Raw genomic sequence first — 16,506 nt, forward strand, 5'->3', positions numbered from 1 at the left:
CAATTAATTTTTGTATTTTTTTGTATAGACAGGGTTTCGCCATGGTGTCCCGGCTGGTCTTGGAACTCCTGGGCTCCAGCAATCCGCCTGCCTTAACCTCTCAAAGTGCTAGGATTACAGGCCTGAGCCAGCATGCCTGATCACAACTGTTGGCTCAGGCCTGTACTTTAACATTTCATTGAAATAAAAGGGGGGAAAAAGGCAGAGGAGCCAGTAAGAAGAAAAATATTTAAGCAAAAAATGTGTACGTTTCTGTGTAGCTATCTAGTTCCATATGCTCATAAGCCTATACCATCTCCCACAGGATTACCGCGAGTTATTTTTAAACAAGAAATTGACCAGCAGCTTGTAAAATAAAATATTCTAACAATTTAAAAAGGCAGTAGCAGGGGTATAGAAAAGTTCAGATTACCTTCAAATAAACTGAACAGAAAACCAAAAGGACACATTTGAAATAAAGACAGACCTTTCTGTTTCTCCTACAGACGGGCTATCAGACTTGGACGCTGGAGAATTAAAAGGTGTTCCATTATCAGTGTCTCTGGAGCTATCCAGACAACTGCTATCCAGAGATGATCTTTTGGACTGAAGTCCGCTCGAGCTTCGACTGACATCAGAGAGACTTTGCTGAAAGAAGGGAATGATTTTAGGATTTCAAAATGCAAATGAGAATATAAAGACTGGTTTCAATTGTGACGGTCACTTAAGCAAATTATCTCTTGTGATTAATGAAAATGAGATTTTAGTCCTAGATTGAACTGCCTATATCTTCCTTATTTTTCTCAATAGGTTTGGGAGCGGTTAAGAATGCAAATTTGGTCCTAGATCATTTGTCTGAGTAAAGTCATACTAGAGGGTTAAGATTACAAACTCAAACTACTCAAACTCACCTTTTTCTTCTTTTGAAGAATTTCTGCAGGAAGGTAGTGGTGAAGTTGTTTTTTCTTTACATGAGTTGCTTCAATTTTCATTCCCTCCTTTAGCATATTTATATTGTTTGCCTGTCTGTATACTGTAACAATGTTAATATGTTAAATGGGAAACTTCTTTCTGAACCAAGAGTTCTGCCTAATTTTTCTGAAATGCATATGCCTTTACCCTGCTATCACCACCAGCCACCCATGCACAACCCTCTCACAAAACAAGTATTTTTAATACATTTCCATCACATCACAATCCTATTCATGAATCCACTAGTTTTTCTTTTTTTGAGATGGAGTTTTGCTCTTGTTGCCTGGGCTGGAGTGCAATGGCGCAATCTCGGCTCACCACAACCTCTGCCTCCTGGGTTCAAGCGATTCTCCTGCCTCAGCCTCCCGAGTAGCTGGGATTACAGGCATACGCCACCACGCCCAGCTAACTTTTTGGATTTTTCATAGAGACAGGGTTTCTCCATGTTGGTCAGGCTGGTCTAGAACTCCCGACTTCAGGTGATCCGCCCACCTCGGCCTCCAAAAGTGCTGGGATTACAGGCGTAAGCCACTGTACCTAGCCGTGAATCCATTAGTTTTTTCATGTCTACCTTCTAAGACTTTCTCATAATCAAACCTTATTAACAGAATAAGTATATTTAAAAAAAGGTATTTTCCAGATTTTATTTTCTGATATTTTCCCAAAAGGCAATCTCTCCTTATAATTACTTGCCCAAGTCTAAGCTAATTCTTTTTTTATTTTTTGACACAGAGTCTCACTCTGTCACCCAGGCTTGAGTGTAGTAGCACAATCTTAACTCACTGCATCCTCTGCCTCCTGGGTTCAAGTTATTCTCCTGCCTCAGCCTCCCCAGTAGCTAGGACTAGAGGTGCATGCCACCACACCCAGCTACTTTTTGGATTTTTTGTAGAGACAGGGTTTCACTATGTTGGCCAGGCTGGTCTCAAACTCCTGACCTCAAGTGATCCACCCGCTTTGGCCTCCCAAAGTGCTGGGATTACAGGTGTGAGCCACCGCACCTGGCCTTCTAAGCTAATTCTTAGGCCAAATATCCAAGATGCAATTCAAGCTGTCCTCCTCCTCCATGAGAATTTACTACTGCAGCTACCACACCAACCATAGAATGACAGACTTCAGGAACCATCTTACAAATACATCCTTATTGTACAGTTGAGAAAAGGAGGCTAAACAGCCCTGAAAGCCTTGCCAGGATCAGAATCCACACAGCCCTAGATTCCCATTCTAGTGCTTTTCACACCTTTTAAGAAAATGGGTTTTATTAACACACAAATTTCTTAAAATGTTTTAATTGTAAATATACCCAAAGGGAAAACAGGTTTTATTAACTACCACACAAATTTCTTAGTATGTTTTAATTGTAAATATACTCAGTGAGACACTGAAGACAGGGATGGGAGGCTTGTTTTACACAGCAAGTACTGTGAGATGTGGTAAATTATTTAATCTCTTGGGGCCTCAAGTTTCTTCATCTGAAAAATAGTATCTTATAAATTTATAATAAACTATGTCCCAATCTTCTTTTTAAAAAATGTAAGCCCAAATTAGAATGGAAAAATTTATGGCGAATGTTTTTATTCCAGATTGCTTATAAAAGAGTTACCAAGAACACTTGTTCAAGTTGTAGATTCTCTGGCTGACCCTCCCCAGAGTATGATTTAGTGGTTCTAAGGTGAAACACAGGAATCTGCATTTTCTTTTTTCTGAGATGGAGTCTCGCTCTTGTTGCCCAGGCTGGAGTGCAATGGTGAGATCTCAGCTGACTGCAACCTCTGCTTCCCAGGTTCAAGTGATTCTTCTGCCTTAGCCTCTGGAATAGCTGGGATTACAGGCGCCCACCACCACACCTGGCTTATTTTTGTATATTTAGTACAGATGGGGTTTCACCATGTTGGCCAGGCTGGTCTCGAACTCCTGACCTCAGGTGATCCGCCTGCCTTGGCCTCCCAAAGTGCTGGGATTACAGGCGTCAGCCCCTGCGCCCAGCCAGGAATCTGCATTTTCATGATAAATATGAGGGCTCTTTCAAAAGAATTCAGAAAACCCAGATGAGCCAAACCAATACTTTTAATTGTATGAATGTATTCCAGATTCTTCAAGATAAATAACCCCAAATTTATAACAGATACATTAAGATATTCCAGAGTTGTGACGAGAGGGCTGGATGTGAAAGACATACTTTCCACTGATCCTGAAATATATTCAGCAATTCTGTACTTACTGATATTTATATCATATCGAAAACATAAAAGTCTGGCCAGTTGCAGTGGCTGACATCTGTAATCCCAGCACTTGAAGAGGCCAAGATGGGCAAATTGCTTGAGCCTAGGAGTTTGAGACCAGCCTGGGCAACATGGCAAAATCCTGCCTCTATTTAAAACAAACAAACAAAAAACCCATAAAAATCAAGTTTTTATTTTTTGAGACAGGGTCTCACTTTGTCACCCAGGCTGGAGAGCAATGGCGCAATCTCAGCTCACTGCAGCCTTGACCTTCTGGGTTCAAGCAATTCTCCCACCTCAGCCTCCCAGATAGCTGGGACCATAGGCACAATACCTGACAAACTTTTTTTTGTATCTTTTGTAGAGATGGGGTTTCACCATGTTGCCCAGATTGGTCTCGAACTCTTGAGTTCAAGAGATTCACCAATCCCAGTCTCCCAAAGTATTAAGATTACAGGCGCTTGTGAGCCACCGCGCCTGGCAAAAATCAAGTCATCTTTATTAAAAATTTATGGCAAATGTTTTTATTCCAGATTGCTTATAAAAGAGTTTATTATTGTGATCACAAACCCTGGTTGTACATACAAAGAGCTTTCCTTTCTTTGTGTTTTAAAACAGATAACATTCAGCCAGGCGAGGTGGCTCACGCCTATAATCCCAGCACTTTTGGGAGGCTGAGGCAGGTGGATCAGTTGAGGTCAGGTGTTCGAGACGAGCCTGGCCAACATGGTGAAACTCTGTCTCTACTAAAAATACAAAATTAGCCAGGCCTGGTAGTACGTACCCGTTAAGTCCAGCTACTCGGGAGGCTGGGGCATGAGAATTACTTGAACCCCAGAGGCGGAGGTTGCAGTGAGCTGAGATCGCACCACTGCAGTCCGGCCTGGGTGACAGAGTGAGACTCTGTCTCAAAAAATAAAGACTTGATTTTTATGGGTTGATTTTTATTTTATTTCATAAATAACATTCACATGCTACAAAACTCAAAGCGTTGAAGAGTATTCAGTGATGTCTCCTTATCCTGCACCCTGACCTAGAAGCAACCAGTCTTGCCATTTTTTTTAAACTAAGTATCCTTCCAGAGATATTCTATGCATTTGTAAGCAAATGTGTATTTATCTTTTCTTTTTATATAAATAGCACAGTGTACACAGTGTTCTGTAATTTTACCCCCCACTTAATATACCTTGGAAATTGCTTCATAATGCTTTTTTTTTTTTTTTTTTTGAGACAGTCTCACTCTGTGGGCCAGGCTGGAGTGCAGTGGGGAGATCTCAGCTCACTGCAACCTCCTCCTCCCAGGTTCACGCAATTTTCCTGCCTCAGCCTCCCAAGCAGCTGGCATCCACCACCACACCCACTAACTTTGTATATTTAGTAGAGACAGGGTTTCACCATATTAGCCAGGCTGGTCTCGAACTCCTGACCTCAGGTAATCTGCCCACCTCCGCCTCCCAAAGTGCTGGGATTACAGGCGTGAGCCACTGCACCCGGCTCCTTTCCTGTTTTAACAGCAGTATGGATATGCCATGTTCGCTTAACCAATTGTGGAACTTTAATAAGTACAGCCAGCCAGATCGTAGGCAGATGACACTGAGTAACAGCCAGGTTTGAGAATCACAGCTCTATGATGATGAAGTCTTACCTGTATCAGTAAATGACTGTATATCATATGTCAAGTCTATGTTGACACTTTCTGCATTTTCTACTCTCCGAAAAATTATCCCAAGGAACCACATTGATACGTAATTGTTGCTATAAAGTAAAATTTAAGAATTTCCATTAATTATTATTATTTTACAATTTTACAGATGCTATTTCATAATTAAAACTTGGTCTCTATGTCTCTATCTCACAAATACAGATTGCAGTGGTCTGGCCAGATTCTTAAAAGTGACATCCAGAACTAGTAAGTTATCCCCTGTTGTTCTAAGAAGGATTAAGTGGCTATGAAAATGACTTACTAAATATATTCTTAAAGATGCTCCAAATATTGTGATGGTGTTTTGCTGGGGTTTGTGGGCTACCAAAGTAGTTGCGTACTTATTTTTAATGCCTAGACACTCAAACTCAAATATATAATGTGTCATACTCCCATCAATGCCTGTTAAACAAAAATCTCATAATTACTCTGAAATGATGCATATGCCAAATAACATTATTTAAGAAACATAGTATTAAAAAACAATTAACTTACTCTTTATGATGTTCCTTATTCCCTGGGAATGACTGGGGATTCACATGGGCAAGAGTAATAAATTCATTCCGTTCTAAGTTTCCAACAAGTACACGGATTTTAGATTCTACTAATCCAACCCTAAAATAAACAACACAATTTATCTTACATCCACTTTAAATTTGAAAGTTACACTCAAGTAAACCAAACAGTATATTAACTATGAAGCTTTACATGTTCATTAAAAAATTCCAGGCTGGGTGCTGTGGCTCACATCTGTAATCCCAGCACTTTGGGAGGCAAGAGCGGGCAGATAGCCTGAGGTCAGGAGTTTAAAACCAGTTTTGGCCAACATGGCAAAAACCCATCTCCACTAAAAATACAAAAAAATTAGCTGGGCCGTGGTGGTGGGTGCCTGTAATCCCAGCCACTTGGGAGGCTGAGGCAGGAGAATCACTTGAACCTGGGAGGTGGAGGCTGCAGTGAGCTGAGATCACGCCATTGCACTCCAGCTGGGGCAACAGAGCAAGACTCCATTTCAAAAAAAAAAAAATCAGGCCAGGTGCAGTGGCTCATGCTTGTAATCCCAGCACTTTGGAAGGCTGAGGTAGGTGGATCACCTGAGGTCAGGAGTTCGAGACCAGCCTGGCCAACATGGTAAAACCTTGTTTTACTAAAAATACAAAAAAAAAAAAAAAATTAGCTGAGTATGGTGGCGCACACCTACATTCCCAGCTACTCCGGAGGCTGAGGCAGGAGAACTGCTTGAAGCTGGGAGGTGGAGGTTGCAGTGAGCTAAGATCATCCCACTGCACTCCAGCCTGGGTGACAGAGTGAGGTTCCATCTCTAAATAAATAAATAAATAAAATAAAAATTTCAGCTCAATATATTAGGAACCCCATTTTAAATGCCATTGTAAACACTATGTCAACTTTAAATATGAAAGCTATACTCAAGTAAATCAAACAGCATATTAGCTATGAATCTTTACAAGTTCATTTAAAAATTTCAGCCTAATATATCAGGAACCCCATTTAAAATGCCATTGTAGTAAATGACAAGTTAGTAGATTTCTGTGTGTTCTTTTTTTTAATAGAAGAACTAATCTATTTAATGCATTACTGAATCTAAAATACCTTGCTTTAGTTAAGACTATAAAACAGTCATGGCTTAGGGCATGAACAAAAACTACTGGTTAATCTAGTCCTGAATCTTTTTCTACCTTCAAATCTTATGTCTCAAACCTAAGGCTAGGCTAGGCCCATGCTTGTTAATCCCAGCACTTTGGGAAGCTGAGGCAGGAGGATCACATGAAGCTAGGAGTTCGAGATCACCTGGGGCAACAAAGTGAGACTCCATCCATATAAGATTTAAAAAAAAAAAAAAAATCAGCCAGGCATGGTGGCATGGGCCTGCAGGCCCCAGCTACTTGGGGAGCTGAGGCAGGAGGCATTGCTTGAACCCAGGAGTTTGAGGCTGCAGTATGATCACACCACTATACTCCAGACTAGGTGACACTGAGACTCATCTCTAAAAAAAAAATAAATAAATCCTCAGGCTAAGATAAGTTTAAACAATGAAACTAATATTGGCACATAATATGTGAAACAATCAGCTAGACTTTGCATTTAAAACAGAATTCACGGGCTGGGTGCGGTGGCCAACGCCTGTAATCCCAGCACTTTGGGAGGCCGAGGCGGGTGGATCACGAGGTCAGGAGATCGAGACCATCCTGGCTAACACGGTGAAACCCCGTCTCTACCAGAAATACAAAAAATTAGCCGGGCAAGGTGGCGGGCACCTGTAGTCTCAGCTACTCAGGAGGCTGAGGCAGGAGAATAGCATGAACCCGGGAGGCGGAGCTTGCAGCGAGCTGAGATCGCGCCACTGCACTCCAGTCTGGGCGACAGAGCAAGACTCCATCTCAAAGAAAAAAAAAAAAAAGAATTCACTAAATTTGTATCAGATACTATCAAAATACAGTAAGTTACATCAGATTTCTGCAATTGCATTTCTATCTCACTTAAGAAATGTGACCAATGGCAGCTTACTTATTAATGACTTATGAATTAGAATAATTACAAGAACATTTTAAGTTTTTTAAAAACATCAGCAAAAGCTTATACATTATAATTGTGTGTGTTTTAACAGTGAATCTACAAAAATCTGTGTTATTCCAGTGTCATCTAAACGACAGGTTGGCAAACTTTTTCTGTAAAGGAGTAAATAGTAAATTTTAGGGTTTCTGGGCCATACAGTCTTTGTTACACCTATTCAACTTTGCTGTCAAGCACAGAAGCAACCATAGATAATACGTAAATGAAGAAACATGGCTGTGTTCCAATAAAACTTTATAAACATAGGTGGCAGACTGAATTTGGCCTAGACCCTATTTTCTGACTCCTGATCTATACAAACAAAATACTGTTTCAGTGTCAGGACTATTTTCAGAGTCCCTTTAATTATCAATGAAATAAGGATTAAACTCTTGAAGCAAAAATAAAACAGTATTGCTGTTTTGCTTTTCCAGAAGTCAGACCCAAGGAAAGTACAACCATCTCTGGTGGTCTAATAGCTTCCGTCTGATAGAGCCAAGGATGTGAATATACGGGAGGCAGAAGGGATAAATTTAGATGCACTAGAAAGAACACACTACTTCTTGGCCACAAACATCTCCTACCTATTGACAGAAGCTTAATCTGAACGATTTAAGCCATTATCTCCTAAATTAAAAGGATATACAAAATGTCTTTTCTATTGAGTTTTGTTGGAGGTAAACATGATGGCAAAAATGAAAAACTTAGGCCAGGTGTGGTAGCTCACGCCTGTAATCTCAGCACTTTAAGAGGCTGAGGTGGGTGGATCATGAGGTCAGGAGTTCAAGACCAGCCTGGCCAAGATGGTGAAACCCCATCTCTACTAAAAATAGCCGGGTGTGGTGGTGGGTGCTTGTAATCCCAGCTACTCTGGAGGCTGAGGCAGAGAATTGCTTGAACCCAGGAGGTAGAGGCTGCAGTGAGCCAAGATCGCGCCACTGCATTCCAGCTTGAGTGACACAGCGAGACTCTGTCTCAAAAAAAAAAAAAAAAAGAAAAGAAAGAGAAAAGAAAAACTTAGACGGTGCTATCAGAATCATCCAAACTAGCTCAAAATTTTGCTTAAATCTGACTCCGAGAAGCAACAAGAAGCAAAATCTATACATGTATCTTTCGCTCATGTCCCTCCTGATTCTGAAACATTAATTTGATGGCATATTTTAAACACTGAAGCTCCACGGTTATGCACAACAATCACCAGTAAGATATAATAATTTTACAGATCACTTGAGGTCAGGAGTTCGAGACCAGCCTGGCCAACACGGTGAAACCCCGTCTCTACTAAAAATACAAAATTAGGCACAGGGCATGGTAGTGCGCACCTGCAGTCCCAGCTACTCAGGAGGCTAAGGCAGGAGAATCACTTGAACCCAGGAGGCGGACGTTGCAGTGAGCCGAGATTATGCCACTACACTCCAGTCTGGGTGACAGAGGGAGACTCCTTCTCAAAAAAAAAAAAAAGAAAAAAAGAAAAAAAAAGGCCCGGAGAGGTGGCTAAGGCCTATAATCCCAGCACTTTGGGAGGCTGAGGTGGGCAGATCACCTGAGGTCAGGAGCTCGAGACCAGCCTGACTAACATGGCAAAACTGAGATCGCGACACTGCACTCCAGCCTGGACAACCGAGACTCTGTCTCAGAAAAAAAAAAGATATAATAATTTTGAAAATCAAGCAAGAAAGTACTTTATAAATGGTAAAGCACCATATAAATAAGTTACTATCACCACACAGTAGGTAGAAAACTTGAAATAGAAGTCTTACCACTCTAGATGGTTTTCTTCTGTTGATGCGCTGGCAGTCAATACTATATAATGTCTGAAGAATTTTCAGCAACAATCAGAAAAAAAAGCCAGAAAAATTGTTACGGCCTGCTTTTTAATCATCCCCTTTTCTCCCTCCCTCTCATTGAACAAATGAGCTAATAAAGGCACACAGTTTATGAAAATTAAATGTGCTCTGATTTTCACAAAATTAATTCTAGGTCCCACAAGTAAAAAACAATTCACTTTAAAAAGTCACTAATACTGGATTAGATACTACTAGAATAAAGAAACACTCTTATCTCTTAGGATTTTTGTTCATCTATTCTGTCTTGCTTAAGAAATAAAAGAGCTGTCACCTACCATATATTAACTATGTTTAACATTCTTCTTAAAAAAAAAAAAATCACATACACACAAAATACAAAATTTCACATACCTATACTTTTGAAAGAAATTTGGTGGCTCAAGTAGTTTGGACCAATCTGATTTGCCTTGGAGAATTTCATCTGTGACTGCAAGACCTAAATTTAAAAAAAAAAAAAAAAAAAAAAAAAAAAAAGAAGGATTTTGAAAAGGGACCAGCTCTTAAATCACCCTATTACTGCAAAATCTCAAACTCCACCACACCAAATTATTATTATTTTTTTTCTTTTTTTGAGACAGAGTCTCACTCTGTCACCCAGGCTAGAGTGTGGTGGCTCTATCTTGGCTCACTGCAACCTCTACCTCCCAGGTTCAAGCGATTCTCCTGCCTCAGCCTCCTGAGTAGCTGGAATTACAGGTGCCCACCACCATGTCGGCTAATTTTCGTATTTTTAGTAGAGACAGGGTTTCACCATGTTGGCCAGGCTGGTCTTAAACTCCTGACCTTGGGTGATCTGCTCTCCTCAGCCTCCCAAAGTGCTGGGATTATAGGCGTGAGCCACCACGCCCGGCCCACCCAATTCTTGAGTAACAAAATATAAACATATATTATGTTGTTTCTTAGAACACAAAAAATTAGGTTCAACCAGATTGGGCTGGCTCCATTTTTGGCCTTAATATTATCATATACTTTTGAAAACTCATTACTAAAACACAAAATAACCATACTTGAAAGAGTTTCTAATTTAGAAAGAATAGGTACAACTCTAACTGTCAATCCATAGCTGCAACAGAGAATAAAAACTGTCAACCTAAAACTTGTGGGAATATGTAAAGGGCAACAGGGCCACATGTTTACCTTGTTTAAATTCTTCTACCATTACTGTTCGAGTTGATGTGGACACATTATACGTAGAATTCTGTTGTGGGTAGGCAGGGGTGATTATGGGCATGAGATGATACCTATCTGATGGATTTACCTGTGAAATTAGAAGCAGAATAACTGATCTATTCTCCTATTTCAGTTGTCCTCACTTCATTTCCCCAAAAGTCTGAAGAATATGAAATATAAATTTAATACTACATTTCCTCAAGTTTAAGAAGTACATTTTCCCTCCCCAACTACATTTATTTTTGAAGTTGGATATGTCTGATAGTCAAAGTCAAAGGAAATACTGCAGAAGTGTATTTTTCCTCAGAAAAGCTGTTAAATTGATGTGCATCTTATAAACAATGATCTCTTATAATCAAGGAAGTACAGTATTATAACTACAAAAGCATTATCTGGTTTCATGGTTCTCAATCCTTTTTCACCACCCACTCAATGGATGACTTCCCCTTGGTTACCTAGAGGAATGAGCACTCACTCTAAAAGCAAATTAAAATGCAAGATATGTGAGAATTATGCTATCTTGGAACAATGAATCTGCTTTAAATTGTATCTCAAAGTAAATCTTTTATTATACTTTAGTACTTTATTATTAGTAACCAATTACTTTTTTTTCTGAGACGAAGTCTTAACTCACCCAGGCTGGAGTGCAGTGGCACAATCTTGGCTCACTGCAACCTCTGCCTCTGGGGTTCAGGCGATTCTCGTGCCTCAGCCTCCAGAGTAGCTGGGACTACAGGTGTGCACCACCATGCCCGGCTAATATTTTGTATTTTCAGTAGAGAGGGGGTTTCACCACGTTGGCCAGGTTGGTCTCGAACTCCTGATCTCAGGTGACCCACCCACCTGGGCCTCCCAAAATGCTGGGATTACAGGCGTGAACCATTGCGCCCTTCCAAGTAACCAATTATTTTTGAGATAGTTTTTCCACAATGGATTATGACACTGCCCTTGAGACACCCACTCATCTTACACGGGCGATTTTTAATGACATAACATTTGGATCAGCATCAGTGATCCAAATCATCTGCACAAAAAACAAAAAACAAAACAAAACAAAAACCACAGCAGAAGGAGCAAGAGGACAATAGTCATACAGAAGATAAGAACAGAGACAAGAGGAACTATCTTTAACTAGACTGTAATTTAGAGAAATGTCCTTTTCCTTAAAAGGTTTACAGAAACTCCATAATAAATCACATACCCGAGGATCCCAGACAGGCAAATTCAAATTGCTTTCTTCTGGTTGCTTCAGCAGCACAGGATTTGGCCATTCCCTGACATGAATAAGGCAAATTAACTTACACATGATCTCACTTCAGGTACCACATGAAACCTCATAATTATTAGATTGTTCTAACCTTCTAGAGCGAATGTTCTGGGTATTTGGTATTAAGGGGGAAAAAAGGCCGAGCGTGGTGGCTCACACCTGTAATCCCAGCACTGTGGGAAGCTGAGGTGGGCAGATCACTTGAGCTCAGGAGTTTGAGACCACCCTGGGCATCATGGAGAAACCCTGTCTCTACTAAAAATCCAAAAATTAGCCATGCCTACCGGCGCATGCTTATAGCTTCTCACGAGGCTGAGGTGGGAGGATCACTTGAGCCCAGGAGGCAGAGGCTGCAGTGAGCTGAGATGCAAGCACTCTAGCCTGGGCAACAGAGTGAGACCCTGTCTCAATTAAAAAAAAAAAAAAAGAAGAAGAAATGGGCTAAGGAAGAAGGTAAGAAGGTATACAAAGGAAAGGCTGCTCATTTTAATGCAGTGTTCTCTGAAAGGGTAAACATTACTTTTCATTAACTGTAACTAATTTGCACCTGAATCTTTCACTTCCTTCTCATTTGCTTTCATGGATTTAATTCTGATAATTCAGTAACAGCAACGACTAACATTTACTGAAAATACTAATAAATCAATGTGATTATCATCTCTGTTTTACAAATGAGGAAAGCTTAAACAACTTCTACATAACTAGTAATTTGCAAAGCCAAACTTATTTTAACTGCTCTCCCTAGTTAAGGGCCCACATTTACAAATCCCTGAAGAAGGTGACAACTGGATGTCCCATCATTGCCTCAAATTTGATGTTTTATATTTTTGCCTTTACAAAGGAATGTAAAACAACAGAAAAGGTCTATGTATAGTTCTTATATGTCCAAACAAACTTACATATAGGTAGAGGTTAGTAAACAGTCAAAGAACACATATAAATACTTACCACTTGGAAAAAACTAAAAAGAACTTATGAACTAAAGTAGATGCTGCTGCATTTGGATACAATTGGCAAGTTCTTGCAACTAGCATTGCCCAGGAGACACCACCAAGGAATCCTAGCATGTTGGAATAAATACCACGTCCTAGAAAATCAACATATTTGCTAATTACTATTAGGACCTACTATCTGTGACATTCTTTTTATTTTTTCTGCTCTTTACAAGGTGAATGAATATCCGTGACATTCAACAAGGTAACTGTATTCATAAGACGGTTGGTTGGAAATTTTCCCCTATAAACAAAACATTAAAACTGATAAGCAGACCTTCACATAAGGCCTATAGTCTAATTAGTAAACCGTAAGTTGCTAATCTTACCCTCCTTACTTTCCCTTCTAATATAGACACCTCCGTTCTTTGCCTCAGTTCCAACTGCTCAACTGGGCTCCACTGGTATTACATTGAAATTCCCCATTTTTCAGTATTTATGATTGAGAGAAAAATGAAAGGGAAGAGACAATGGGGAAGAATGACTATTTAATTAATAATCACATTCATGGGTATTTTAAAATCAAGTGTAAAGCTGAAGACTTCAGTATTTCACAGAATTTGGATACCTCTCCATAAAGTAGAATACACCACTGATATTACTCATTTCTATGATTTTTTTTTCTTAAGAGATGGCCTCTCACTCTGTCACCCAGACTGAACTGGCACAATCATAACTCACTGTAGCCTCAAACTCCCGGGCTCAACTGATCCTCCACCTCAGCCTCTCGAGCAGCTATAACTACAGGGGTGCACCACCATGGCTGTCATGACCGATTCTCATATAGCTATCTGTATTACGTCCCACCAAGCGAGCAAAAGAACACCTACAAAATACCAATTTCAGACATGGTAAACATGAAAAATATGCATCTAATGGACAAAACATGGCATTTAATCTTTAAGGAAGGGCAAATTGTTCATGTTATCCCATCAGTGCAAATTTTAACTATACAAGACACTTGAGCCCAAGGACAAATTCTACTTGCTTAATATCTTGTTAGACCTGCACTGTCCAATATGGTAGCCACAAGCCATGTGTTGCTATTTTTTAACTTGTAACAGCTTTATTGAGATGTAATTCACATAACATAAGATTCGTCCATTTAAAGTACACAATTCAATGGTTTTTAGTATAGAGTTGTGCAATCAACATGATCAATTCTAGAATGTCTTCAGCACCCCAAAAAGAAACTTTTAACTGTCATACTCAGCCAGGCACTGTGGCTCACACCTGTAATCCCATTACTTTGGGAGGCCAAGGCAGGACTGGTTGAGCTCAGGAGCTTGAGACTAGCCTAGGTAACATAGCAACACCTCGTCTCTGCTTTAAAAAAAAAAAAAATTAGCCAGGCGTGGTAGCTCACGCCTGTAATCCCAGCACTTCGGGAGGCCAAGGTGGGCGGATCATGAGGTCAGGAGATCGAGACCATCCTGGCTAACACAGTGAAACCCGTCTCTACTAAAAATACAAAAAATTAGCCGGGCATGGTGGCGGGCGCCTGTAGTCCTAGCTACTCGGGAGGCTGAGGCAGGAGAATGGCGTGAACCCGGGAGGTGGAGCTTGCAGTGAGCCAAGATCGTGCCACTGCACTCCAGCCTGGGCAACAGAGCAGGATTCTGTCTCAAAAAAAAAAACAAAAACAAAAATAAAAGCAAACAAACAAAAAAATTCGCCGGGCATGGTGGCATATGCCTGTAGTCCCAGCTACTCAGGAGGCTACAGTGGAAGTATTGCTTGGGCCCAGCAGGTCGAGGCTGTGGTAAGCTATGATTACACCACTGCATTCTGGCCTATGAGACAGAGCAAGTCCCTGTCTAAAAAAATAAAATGAAATAAAACAAATATAAAGGCATACCTCGTTTTATCGTGTTTTGCTTTATTACACTTCACAGATACTGAGTTTTTTACAAATTGAAGGGTTGCGGCAACCCTGAGTTGAGCAAATCTGTAAGCAACATTTTTCTAACAGCATAAGCTCTCACTTCATGTCTCTGTGTCACATTTTAGTAATTCTCACAATATTTCAAACTTTTTCATTATTATTATATCTGTTATGGTGACTTGTGATCAGTGATCGTTGATGTTACTATTGTAATTGTTTTGGGGCACCACAGACTGAGCCCATATAAGACGGTGAACTTAGTTGGTTAATGTGTATGCTCTGAATGCTCCACCAACTGGTCATTACCCATCTCTCTCCCTCTCCTCAGGTCTCCCTATTCCTTGAGACACAATACTTAAATTAGGCCAATTAAGAACCCTTAACGGCCTCTAAGTGTTCAAGGAAGAGTCACATGTCTCTCACTTTAAATCAAAAGCTAGAAAAGATTAAGCTCAGTGAAAAACACATTTTGAAAGCTATGATAGTCTGAAAGTTATGCTCCTTGTGCCAATCAGTTAACCAAGTTGTGAATGCCAAGGAAAAGTTACTGACAGAAATTACAAGTGCTACTCTCCAGTGAATACAGGAACGACAAAAAAGTAAAACTGCCTTATTGCTGATAGAAAAAATTTTTTTGTTGTTGAGACGGAGTCTTGCTGTCGCCCAGGCTGGAGTGCAGTGGTGCGATCTCAGCTCACCACAACCTCCACCTCCCAGGTTCAAGTGATTCTCCTGCCTCAGCTTCCTGAGTAGCTGGGATTACAGGCGCACGCCACCACGCCCAGCTAAATTTTGTATTTTTAGTAGAGATGGGGTTTCACTATGTTGGTCAGGCTGATCTCGAACTCCTGACCTCATGATCCGCTTGCTCTGGCCTCCCAAAGTGCTGGGATTACAGGTGTGAGCCACTCCACCCGGCTGCTAATAGAAAATTTTAATAGTCTGGATGAAAGACAAACAAGACACAAAGTTTCCTTACGCCAAAGTCTAATCCAGAGCAAAGTCCTAACCTCTCTTCAATTGTATGAAGGCTGAGAGAGGTGAGGAAGGTGCACAAGAAAAGTCTGAAGCTAGTAAAGATTGGTTCATAAGGTTTAAGGAAAGAAGCCATCTCCACAACATAAAAGTGCAACAAGTGCTGAGGCAGAAGCTGCGGGAAGTTATTCAGAAGATCTAGCTAAAATCATTGATGAAGGTGGCTACACTAAACAACAAATTATCAATGTAGATGAAACAGCCTTATACTGGAAGAAGATGCAATCTAGGACTTTCACAGCTAGAGAGGAGAAGCTTGGTTTCAAAGCTTCAAAGGGTAGGTGATTCTCTTGTTAGATGACAGCACAGCTGTTTACATCATGGTTTAATGAGTATTTTAAAGCCCATTGGTGAGATCTACTGCTCAGAAAAAAAAAAGATTCCTTTCTAAGTAAGACTGCTCTTTGACAATGCACCTAGTCACGCAAGAGCTCTAGTGGACATATACTAGGAGATTAAAGTTATTTTCATATCTGCTAATACAGCGTCTATTCTGTAGCCCATGGATCAAGGAGTTATCTTCTTGTTTTACCATTTAAGAAACACATTTTGGAGCCGGGCTTGATGGCTCATGCCTGTAATCCCAGCACTTTGGGAGGCCGAGGCCAGCGGATCACAAGGTCAGGAGTTCCAGCCCAGCCTGACAAACATGGTGACATCCCACCTCTACTAAAAATACAAAAAATTACCGAGGTATGGTGGTGCGTGCCTGTAGTCCCAGCTACTTGGGAGGCTGAGGCAGAAGAATCACTTGAACCCAGGAGGTGGAGGTTGCTGTGAGCTGAGATTGCACCACTGCACTTCAGCCTGGGCGACAGAGCGAGACTCTGTCTCAAAAAAAAAAAAAAAAAGACTACAGTATAA

At 40.6% G+C, this 16,506-nt stretch overlaps 1 protein-coding gene across 9 annotated transcripts in view; it reads right to left on the minus strand.

The window, feature by feature from the left end:
• The window catches only part of PAPOLG (poly(A) polymerase gamma), a 42,735-nt gene that overhangs the window by 5,931 nt on the left and 20,298 nt on the right, over nucleotides 1-16,506 (minus strand). For 6 of the 9 annotated variants that reach the window (XM_074011710.1, XM_074011709.1, XM_005575804.5 and 3 more), the window contains 9 exons: nucleotides 12,679-12,817; nucleotides 11,665-11,737; nucleotides 10,431-10,551; nucleotides 9,645-9,729; nucleotides 9,207-9,260; nucleotides 5,371-5,490; nucleotides 4,819-4,928; nucleotides 891-1,012; nucleotides 467-627 (listed from right to left, as the gene is read on the minus strand). In XM_074011710.1, coding sequence (XP_073867811.1) covers nucleotides 467-627; nucleotides 891-1,012; nucleotides 4,819-4,928; nucleotides 5,371-5,490; nucleotides 9,207-9,260; nucleotides 9,645-9,729; nucleotides 10,431-10,551; nucleotides 11,665-11,737; nucleotides 12,679-12,797 — 965 coding nt within the window. In that variant the 5' untranslated portion in view covers nucleotides 12,798-12,817. The remainder of the gene's footprint in view (nucleotides 1-466; nucleotides 628-890; nucleotides 1,013-4,818; nucleotides 4,929-5,370; nucleotides 5,491-9,206; nucleotides 9,261-9,644; nucleotides 9,730-10,430; nucleotides 10,552-11,664; nucleotides 11,738-12,678; nucleotides 12,818-16,506) is intronic. The other 3 variants (XR_012422353.1, XR_012422355.1, XR_012422354.1) reach the window with 2 other exon arrangements.

Source organism: Macaca fascicularis, chromosome 13 (assembly GCF_037993035.2).
Source record: "Macaca fascicularis isolate 582-1 chromosome 13, T2T-MFA8v1.1".
Taxonomy (NCBI): domain Eukaryota; kingdom Metazoa; phylum Chordata; class Mammalia; order Primates; family Cercopithecidae; genus Macaca; species Macaca fascicularis.